Source organism: Conger conger, chromosome 2 (assembly GCF_963514075.1).
Source record: "Conger conger chromosome 2, fConCon1.1, whole genome shotgun sequence".
NCBI classification, from domain to species: Eukaryota; Metazoa; Chordata; class Actinopteri; order Anguilliformes; family Congridae; genus Conger; species Conger conger.
This window is the reverse complement of record NC_083761.1, coordinates 53,533,082-53,544,268: the sequence shown is the minus strand read 5'-3', so window position 1 is coordinate 53,544,268 and position 11,187 is coordinate 53,533,082. Positions and strand designations below refer to the sequence as shown.

General features: G+C 46.3%; 1 protein-coding gene across 1 annotated transcript; it reads right to left on the bottom strand.

Moving 5' to 3' along the window:
- Positions 1–1,391: 1,391 nt before the first annotated feature.
- sbk1 (SH3 domain binding kinase 1) lies at positions 1,392–5,610 on the bottom strand. Its single transcript, XM_061230465.1, has 4 exons — positions 5,501–5,610; positions 5,030–5,256; positions 3,057–3,259; positions 1,392–2,213 (listed from the first exon to the last, which is right to left on the bottom strand). Exons 1-4 carry the CDS (start codon positions 5,608–5,610, stop codon positions 1,392–1,394), a joined length of 1,362 nt encoding a protein of 453 aa, XP_061086449.1.
- Positions 5,611–11,187: the final 5,577 nt, after the last annotated feature.

Genomic DNA, 11,187 nt, shown 5'->3' with positions numbered 1-11,187 from the left:
CATAGCTACAGCGTTGTAAACAGTGGGCTTGACAATTCATTTTCATAAAATGACAAGTGCAAGTAATAACGATTGTGTTTAAATGTAGCCAATGACTAGGGTCAGAAGTTCACTGTCCCAGATAGAAACATATGGTAGGGTGATTGAGTTTTAGTTTTGGGGGCAGGAAGCGGGAGGGAGTTGGCAACTCCATACAGAATCTTTTGTTACTCCAAAAGCTTGTGCTTTTCAAATCATTTTTGCATACTAAAATTGACTTTGGTCACACTCACTCATTCACACAGAGTAAACATACTATTAAATTCCCCAATCCAAAATTGATGCCCCTGTAAGTAAGGGGAAAATAGGATAATTCTGTTCTGAGTGTGTCACTCATCATGATACAAACATATGCTTTTCTATACCGGGAGATACAGTAAGCCACAAGCCAGCAAAACTGATTTAGCAATGAGTAGTAACCCTACCTAACAATTGAGGATGCACACAGGGCTTCGCCATCATCCCTTTCAGACAGTAATGAGATAGAAGGTAGAACAAAGAACCCCAGAACAGGAAGTCTGCCCCTGAGTGCCGTCCTGAGATTGGTTTGACGTGATCAAACAGAGGAGAGCCTTATTTGTGGGCACATAAAACAGTATCAGAGCACAAAGGACACAGCGGGCAGCTGTCTCCTAGGAAACTGCTACATTTGCGCTTCATGTTGCTTCGCCTCGTTGAAGCCGTCCCTTTCCGTGAAGGTTTTCCTCATCTGAAAGGTCCCCTTCGTGGCTGGCGTGGAGATGACATGGACACGGTTTAACCAGTCAAAGTCAGAGAGCCCCTGGAGTCACTGGCCTTCCAAGTGGTGGTATGCATTGTGGAGTACTTCACCTGACCTAGTTAAGCAAGGCCTCCTCAGGGTGCAAGTATTTATAGAGGAGAGTGTGTTTCTTTAAAACTCTCCTCTAGAAGTCCCCACACACAGGCAGGGAGTGTGGTTAATCCTCACACATTTGGGGATGAAGACTGAAAGGCATGTAGAGAGTCGTATCAGAAACAATGGGATGAACTACACTCTCAGAAGACAGGGTTGTTTGGCTTGTCTTCAGGGGGACCCTTTTTAGTTCTTTCTGGAACCCTCTATAGTAGATGTGGAAAAATGAGGAAGCTTCCAGATTGAACTTTACCCAATAATGAACCCTTGAGCTAGATACAGTTCCTCTATAGAGACAGACGAGCCTTTTGGAACCCTGTCTCCTGAGAGTGCGTCAAGCCAACACGATGTGCCCTTCCCTGGTAAACAAAAGCTCTGAAGGGCACAAGATTTTGCATTCTACCTGCTAGAAGTTTCCTACCGCAGATGCTAATGCCGCTACCCCTAAACCCAACCTACACCCCTAGCTCCCCTGCGGTCACACGCAGATCTCGATCGCCGTGGCCATCACCACCTGCCCTTTGCCCTTCTCCTGCCGCCCGGGGGAGTGGTGCAGGCCGGGGTCCAGGCGGGAGGAGTGGGGGTCGGAGAGGACGGTTCTCTTGAGCGGGGCGGGCCGGAGGCAGGCGGTGGAGGAGGAGGCGGGCGGGGTGGAGGGCTCGGGGTGTCTGTGGCCCGCGCGGGAGGAGGCCGAGGATCCGCTGCCGCAGGCGGCCACGCCCCGCTCGGCGCGCTTGCCCCGGCAGGAGGCGCGGCGGCGCAGCTCGCTCATCAGCTCGTACTTGATGAAGTAGAAGACGTCCTTGACGCCGCAGCGCTTGTCGGGCTCCACGGCCAGCAGCCGCTGGAACATGCGCAGGGCGTCGTCCGTGAAGCGCCGCCACTGCGACGGGAACACGCCCGGCCGGCAGGGCCCGCGCTGCCAGCGCCAGAACTCCTCGTAGAAGGCGTCGGAGGGCAGCGCCGCCTCCCAGGGGAAGTTGCCGGTGAGCATGCAGAAGATGAGCACCCCGAAGGCCCACACGTCCAGGCTGCAGTCCACCAGGAAGCCCTCGGCGCGGCTGGCCTGGCACACCTCGGGCGCCGTGTAGGGGATAGTGCCGCTGATGCGCTTCACCCGGCTGCCCACGCGCCGCGTCATGCCGAAGTCGGCCAGCTTGATGCGCCGGCACTCGCGGTCGAACAGGAGCACGTTCTCCGGCTTGACGTCGCGGTGCACCAGGCTCTTGCCGTGCATGAAGTCCAGGGCCAGGCCCAGCTGCTGGATGCAGCGCTTCACCATCTCCTCTGGCAGGCCGACCTGGGGGTGCAGAGCGGTGGGGAACAGCGATCACATCAGCCTCGTTTACTCTTACCCAGAAGCCTATACAGTTATGTACTGGGCAATCTGTAATTATTTGGTCCAAATAATTAAGGACTGCACTGTACATTCATAAAGTACAGAAACAAATTATTCTTACATAATAATGATTTGGACAATGTTACAATTTCTATTCTTTTGGCAAATCCAATGTGCTGGAGTACAGAGCCAAAAGAACAAGATCTGTCTGACCACTGTCCAAATAATGAAGGACTGCACAGCACATTCATAAAGTACAGAAACAAATGATTTTTTCCCCCGAATAATTAATTGGACAGTGGTACAATTTCTCTTCTTTTGGCCAATCCAATATGCTGGAGTACAGAGCCAAAATAACAAAATCTGTCTAACCACTGTCCAAATAATGAAGGATCATACTGTACATTCATTGAGTACACAAACAAATGAATCGCTTTAATATCATCTATCTAATATCCTTATTGCAGTGCATACAACATTTTGTGTATGGACAGGACTCATTTCTGACTGAAAATATGACAAACAGATTAAATATAATCATTATAAGCAGAACGTTGAGATGTTCAGTAAGAGCATACTCATTGGAACGATCTACGGTGCATAATAATGACAGCCATCCCAGTCCCCAGATTCCCCTTACGATGTGACATAAAGACGATCCCTAACACCTGAGAACTGGAGTAGACTACGACACTGCCCCAGCAGACTCATTAAATAACGGCTGCAGGTGTACTGTCAAAGGATCCTCCTGGGATACAGGGAGCCAGACGTGGGGTGATGTGAGCCTCTGGAACCGAGGTGTACCTGCGGGGGGATGATGTCGAACAGGTCTCCAGCTGGCGCGTACTCCTGGCCGAACACATAACTCTCCTCCGTCTCGAACAGCACATCCAGCACTTTGATGATGAAGGGACTGCAGCTGAGGTCGTTGGTTATGCTGTACTCTCGCAGGAAGCTCTTCAGCTTGGTCTTGTTCTTGTTGACGAACTTCAGGGCCAGCTTAGTACCTGAGGTGCATACACACACAACACACAGATTACAACGGGTGCGTGGCCACAATGTGAACACAACCAACGTTTCTGGTGAGACTCATACCAGAAAACACCTTAAAGGTACAATCGCTAACTTCAGACTGCTAACGGTCAAGAGATAAATTGTGGCAACAAACACCCTCAAAGCACAACAGTTTATTCCTCCCCCTTCTTTGTGAACGTGCTGACGTTGAAACGCCATTGGCTGTGGCAATTACAACCAATTTTCAACCAATGAGCTTGAATTATTGTATAGCTGTACAATGTTTTGGTACAGAGCGTCGGTGATGTCAACTGGATGTTTTGCAACCCGAATTTAAGGACTATGAACACAGGCAGAGGGTGAGTCAACATGTCAGTGAGCCTTTTTCAATGATGAGAAGACATTTTCAATGGTCTTGTAACAATGTTTTAAGACAAGAATCTTACCGATTGTACCTTTAACGAGGCCAGGGAAACCATTAGAAAGCTGTTCGGACACCTATTCCACAAAGCCATCCTGCTTGTCACTACAGTGAGAGCGAAGCGAATCCTAAATGCCATTATGTCGCCGCTATTCGATTGCGAGGCGGAGAGAAGGACGCCCACTGACACGTCGCCTCCTCCATCAGCTGTTACGTTGGCCGTCTGCCGCTGATTCGGAGCGGCTAATAAGGTGCGCAGCTGCGGGTACAGAGACTCGGGGCGAAAAGGTCCCGCGCGCTAACGCTGTGCCACACCGCCTGGACTGCATTCTGCCGCTGACAGCACCTTATTCCTTTTAAAGGCCCACACGCATCAGTGCTCTCTTCCTGGTTTCAGTAAAAAAGAAAAAGAGCAACGAAATAGGTTTTTCTTTTCCCTAACCCTGCCCCCAAAGCCCAAATCCCCCTCACCCTCCAGTGGTCAGCTCTCTGTGTTCACACTTCACAACATCATCGATAATTATGCAAAAACATATGTCACGTGCGAAATCGTTTTCCAAACAGCTCCGAAAAATAGCAGTTATATCCTAAAATATGCATACTGTCACCAAAATTGCAGTTGTTTTACTTGAATCACTACGGAACACAAATCGCAAGCTCCAGGATGAAACGGAAAGCTCAAAAACACAAAAAATATGCGTGTAGGCCTTTAACAAATATGACAGGGTCCGTCTTGTCACTACAGATTGGACCGAACATAGGAGCATCACAGGACTGCGACACCTTAGTGCCTGTTATTCCCACTTTCCTCTGACATAACCGTGAGCTGACATCACAGCCAATGAAATCTAATCGCTCTTTCCTTAGACACCAGCCACATTCACTCAACGGGCTGGTCATGTCCATATTTTATTAGGTATCATGCACTCTCAGAAATAAAGTGACAGCGGAGGTACATTTTTGTTCCTCAAGGATCAAATTTCCCAAATGTACCCTGAAAGTACAGTAGTGTTCTCGTGGGGCCAAATTTACCATGCAAAAAAGTCATACAAATTAATTATATATTGCTGGCTAGGGGTATTTATTTATTTATTTAGTAGAGACAGTGCACATTAATGAACATTTTCAGTTTCCACATCAATGTGAATGTGCCAGAGTTAGCTAATGAGCTCATTTTCATCTGTAGTCCCTAACCTGCATGTCTTTGGCACCGTTATATGTACCTTTACCACACCACATTTGTGCGTATTCAGGCACTTTTCGTCCCTTTATTTCCGGGGGTGTACCTTACTGCACGTTGATGTAGGGGATGTGAAGATAGCTCCCTGCCCTCGGTACTCACCCTGCGTGCGGTGAGCCACCAGGTCCACCTTGCCGTACGTGCCCTTGCCCAGCTCGCGGATGTGCTCGTAGCGCTTGTGTATGTCGGCGGCGGACAGCGCGCTGATGGCCAGGGCCTGCATGTCCTCCACGGGCACGCCGCAGCAGCCCATGGTGCCCGAGGGGGACCCCCCCCCGCAGCCGGGCCCTCCCGCCGGGGACAGGCTCACCTTGGAACAGTGGGACAGACTGGAGAGAAAGAGGGGCGCGGTCACACGGCTGCTGCCAGGTACCCAGCACTATTCCTCACGTGTACATACACACTGGAGGTGCTGCCAGGTACCCAGCACTATTCCTCACGTGTACGTACACACTGGAGGTGCTGCCAGGTACCCAGCACTATTCCTCACGTGTACGTACACACTGGAGGTGCTGCCAGGTACCCAGCACTATTCCTCATGTGTACGTACACACTGGAGGTGCTGCCAGGTACCCAGCACTATTCCTCACGTGTACGTACACACTGGAGGTGCTGCCAGCACTATTCCTCACATGTACGTACACACTAGAGGTGCTGCGCTGGAGGATCTGTGGAGCTGTCATCTTCTACAAAACTAACAAATGGGACCGTGCGTTCCATTATACTTCTGCGCCTCCCTCTGCATCCTTTCTTTGTCCTTTGTCTTCTTTTCGCTCTCTCTCTCTTTCTCTCTCTCTCTCTTTTAATTAAGATTACTCAGCTTTTCCTGCATGGTTAGTGATAAATATTGCAACACTGAAAATTAGCTGGGGAAAGACAGAAAAAAACCATGCGACTAGAGCTTAATTTTCTTGGCTGTTAGATTCCTGCGAGAAAATACAACGAGTACAACCAAATTACTGTCCGTTTCCAGCATTCCTCGCCTCCGGGCTTGGACCGTGTGTATGTGGTGGGGGTGGGGGGCTTATCGTCTGTAATATTTATTTCGCTTTTGCAAACATGACAGTCAACCTCTTGCCTTTCTATCATTGAACTGTTTTGACATGGATAGCGTCGGTGCATAGGGCTTTGCTGAGACCAAACTTGCAGCAAGACAATACAGCAAGACCTGCTAGGATGTACAGTAAACTGCTTTCTCAGTTTGCCTATGGTGTTTCTTAGAAATTAAATTGAGAGAAATCAGAACAAAGCCAAATTTACCCATATGATAATAAACACAAGGAAACCATGTCTCTCTCCTATGTCTTCCACTGATTCTTTGCATGTGGTTCCCAACAGAACATGACGTGCACCAGATCAAGCTTAATGAATTTATATAACAAAAAGGAAAATAAATGCATAACTCCGAAATGTATTCTGAATAACATAATTTCCTTTTCTGAACCTCATTAGATTTCCTAAACAATGGATGGATACTAGTGGCACCTCAAAGAGGACATGAATCCAGTACCTGAGTACTATATATAGCTGTCCTCAGGAAAGTGTCTTTTGGGGAAGTAATCAATGTGAAGCAGTGGGAGGATCAGAAAAAGAAAAAGTGTCTGAACCTTCAAAAACGCACCTCTATGAAAAGCAGACAGGCTTGCTTTTAGCCAGCTCTAATACAACTCAAGCTGATCAACTTCTTAAAAGGAAAGCAGTACAGAATATTGTTTAGTAGGCCTTAAGAAAGTGTGCAGGATTGTAAGACGTTTGATGAGTCTCATTGGTGAACTAAGTAGCTGTATGTGTGTGTGCATTTGTGAGTGTGTGTGTGTGTGTGTATGCATGTGTGTATGTGTGCATTTGTGTGTATCTGTGTGTGCTTGTGTGTCTATGCATGTGCGTGTGTGTGCGTGTCCATGTGTGTGCGTGTGTGTGTGTGTGTGTTTGTATGCATGTGCGTGGGTGTGTGTATGCACATGTGTGTGCGTGTGTGTGTGTGTAGGTGTGTGTATGCGCATCCGTGCGTGTGTGTGCATGTATGTGTATGTGTGTGTGTGCACGTGTGTTTGTGTATGTGCGTGTGTGCATGTGTGTATATGTGTGTGTGTATGTGCGTACGTGTGTGTATGTGTGTACATGTGTGTCTATGCAAATGCATGTGTGTGTGCATGTATGTGTGTGTATGTGTGTGTGTGTGTATGTCAGGGAGAGGGATTAGCCTGAACTGTTTGTTATTCATGTCATGACTGTGGTCCCAGGGAACGGACCGTGCCGTGGAGCAGCGGGGAGGGGGGATTAGATTGGGATTCCGGGAGGCAGACCGGGCAGAAGCAGTGACTGAATAAAGGGAGGCAGTGTCAGAGACGGCCTCCAACAGAGCAGCTGCAGCCTCTCAGCCCTCCCCCCGTCTCTGCCACACTGCTCTCACCGCTGTCACACGCACAGCTACAGAAAGGTTATCTCCATGTCCTCCAACCACTGCATGCCCACTGGCTGCCGTATCACCGCATTAAACCAGGTCCTCATTCTCCTCATTCCACACAGCTCTTTTCATCCTCTCTAAGCATCTCCACAGGTCGAGGACAAAAAAATGTGTTAAATGACTTCCGTCTACAGCACCTAAATTCAGACGGAAAGTGCCTTTTGTATATTTTATATGCTCTCTGTGAAATATGAGCGATAAGAATAGACTCTTCCATCCGGCTGAGACGGAGCTCTTGGTTTGCGGCCAATGAGGGCTCCAGCTGTGCTAAGAACAGCTGTAATGTGCATGGCTGCGATGAAACCACAGGGAATTCAGGCTCTCTGAATGTAGTTCAGACCGGGTCAGAGCAAAACGTCACAATCAGCTTGAACAAGCTCAGTAAAGGCCCATACACACCAAGAGCTACAACTATAATGATAACTATACCCATAATGATGCGAGCATCCACACTGCGGAACGATAACGTTCTGTAAATAGTCTCTCGGCTATAGTCATCCGCCATTTCGCACGTGATGCCCTGTAAATTTGGTTGGCTTTTGACAGGCTTTGACTTCTGTTTTATCATTCATGTAGCTGGACAAAATCATTCTGAAAGGATATCGTTCGTCAATGTCGGTGTAGTTGCGATGTGGACTTCACCATCCACTTCAGTTACAATGGTTTTTAAAATGACATATTTATAGTTATCGCTCTAGCTATCACTCTGGTGTGGATGCGCCTTAAACCTGGGAATGGCAGACCTTGCTTCTATGACTACGGATTTCCTGTGAGGAGAAATACAAAAAGTAGGGAAATATTAAATGGTAAATGGCAGGCATTTATATAGCACCTTTATCCAAAGCGCTGCACAATTGATGCTTCTCCATTCATACACACACTCACACACTGACGGCGATTGGCTGCCATGCAAGGCCCCGACCAGCTCATCAAGAGCATTTGGGGGTTAGGTGTCTTGCTCAGGGACACCTCGACACAGCCCGGGCGGGGGATCGAACTGGCAACCCTCCGACTGCCAGACGACTGCTCTTACTGCCTGAGCCATGTCGCCCCAGGTGTTTCTTGTTGCTCAGATGTGTCCTGTTAGATTGATTAAACAATAAATAGTTCTGAATGCCTACTCTTGGTTTTAGCCTTCAGTTTTACCTGTGAAGACTGCATTTGTGTTAGAAAAGATGAAGACCAGAGAACTGTCTTTTGGAGAAAAGACAAAAGTGACAAAATGAGTGACAAAAGTTCTGGAACAAAGTTTTATGGACTGATGAGACCAAGATCAACCTCTAAGAAAGTGATAGAAAGGCCAAAGTGTGGAGAAAGAAGCGATCTGCTCATGATCCAAAACATACAAGCCCATCTGTGAAGCACTTCCTCAAGTGTCATGGCTTGTTATTTACTTTAATTTACTTAAATACCACCAATACATTTGTGTGGTCTCATACCAAAGGTGCTATGTTCCAAGTAATTTCACACATTTACGTGTAAATACCAAGAAATAAAAGCTGAAATTCAGAACTCTTGTCTTCTTTTTATCTGAATCCCCGAATCTAAAAACAAAATAATTGGCCTTGCTGTTCCAATACTTTTGGAGAGGACTGGAATTAAAACCACATTTTTAGACCCATTCGCCATGAGTTTATAGTGTGCAAGTACATAAGCTGAGACAGCATGCTTTAAGCCATGCTCAGGCATACCCGAGATAAATGGAACCCTGCTCTAGAAGCATCTACATCCATGAGTAATACAAATGCAAGCCAAATGTATGCCCATTATCTGTACTGCAGCATGTGTTCAACTATCTGTGTTTACCGCATCGATTCACATGTTCAGATGAGAGCACTTGGGCATATCTAGACTTCCAGTCACTCTGAAAAACCTCTTGTAGCTGGCTCTGTACATATTGTACTGTAAATATTACATTTCATAATCTATGCAATGCACAGAAAAAGAGGAGAAAGAACTCTCAACACCCTTCGGAATCGTCAAGCGATGCTTCTGAAAATACTGCTTAAATACTTAGACTGTTGTTTTCTATCACTTCACTCCTCATTAGCATTGCCTTGTTTTTCACTTCTGCTATCCCTAATCTTTTACATCTTTTACATTATACAGCTTAACCACTGACATCTGCATGCTATCTCCTCAGAGCCCTGCAGGGCAGAAACAGCACACAAACAAGCTCTGCTGCAGCCACTGGAGACCATTCCAATTAAAATGCACTATAGGCCACTGTTGCTTAACTGTCACTGTCACACACAAAGGTGCTGTGGCTGAACTGGAGCTTGTCCTTGACTTCCCATGTTCACAATTCAAAGTACTGCTGTAGAGTTACGTTGGGGAAGCGACCATACTATCAGACCTGGGTTCAAATAGTATTTGTTATGGATTCAAATACTTTTCTGCATTTGACTAAGCTTGCCTGGTGTATTGGAACAATGAAATAAGCCCAAACGTGTAAACCCCGCTCCATCTGCTCTTCCTAGCAGGCTCAAATTTGCAAGGCATGACCAATAGAGCACAGACATTTGAATCCAAAACAAATACTCTTTGAGTCCAGGTCTGTATACTATGGGCTGGTTTCACAGACACAGAGTGAACTTAGTCCTGGAGTAAAATGAGTTTTATATGGGAAGCTGTTACTTTTGCTTAGAAGATATATCCATAGATAGAATCCATGGATGAGGATCAATAAGGAACAATATGGAAAAAAGTAATTCCAAGAGGTAAGGGGCAATAGTGCTGAATTTCTTTCCACATTACAACTGTAGCTAATTATGCTAGTTTTTATAATAATCTTGGGACAAAAATGGGTGTGTACTGAATGAAAAGCACTCATTATCGATCATTTTTCCATTATCAGCCGAAAGTGAAGCAAAAAGAGCACAGTGCACTAAGTAAGTGGAATGGACAATGTTCGTTACTGTATTCATGTTCAGTGTATTCTTATTACTCTCCGTATTGTCTCTGTATTGCTTTTTTTACATAATCCAATATGTAATGCTTGTTAAAAAAAAACAGCTAAAAAGCACTATTGACACTATGTTTTGATGAAATTACTGTAAAACAAGACTGGCCTACTAAATAATGAGAGTGTGAATGTGTTTATAAATAATTAAATGACCGCTCCCATCTGCCCGAATATATGATTCATATAGGGCACCGAGTCTGGTGGGCTTGTCGATAAACAGACTCAAATGGTCCAACAGACTGTTGCAATGTGTTCCTGTAACAGCCTGACAGTACGTGCTGTTTTACTGTCTGCTACATGCCAAGTAAACTGCCCGGCATATGCAAAACATCCTCAGTGGTGCCAGAGGAGATTTCTCTTTCAGGGTGTTATAAAGGTGCTCATCTTCCTCTCTAAAAGCCCAAAGTACAGCAACCTTTGTATTACCCATGTTTTAAGGGGCTGGCCCATCCAGCAGCCTGAACAACAGTAGCTGGGTTGGTTAAAAAAATGTTGAAACATCTATTATGGGCTGAAATGTTTGGCAGGGGAAGACATCCTCTTATAGAGTATTTAGGAAAGCGCAGGTTATGAGGGCTTCTCCTTGGATAAACTTCACTGTTATTTAATTGCAATATCCCCTTAGACTATTAATATGAGATTCCCAAGGAGGATTGAGAGGTTTGGCCAACAGGTCTGCTTTAAATGTTCCCAAAACCGATTCAAAATTTGCAGAAAAACATCAAATACTATAGCATGAAGGGTGGGAGAGCTTAAAATAATTTCACCAGCTGAACATTTCCCTGTATTGTGCCTCCTCCGATTTCTCATTGCAATGTTCTTTGCTCA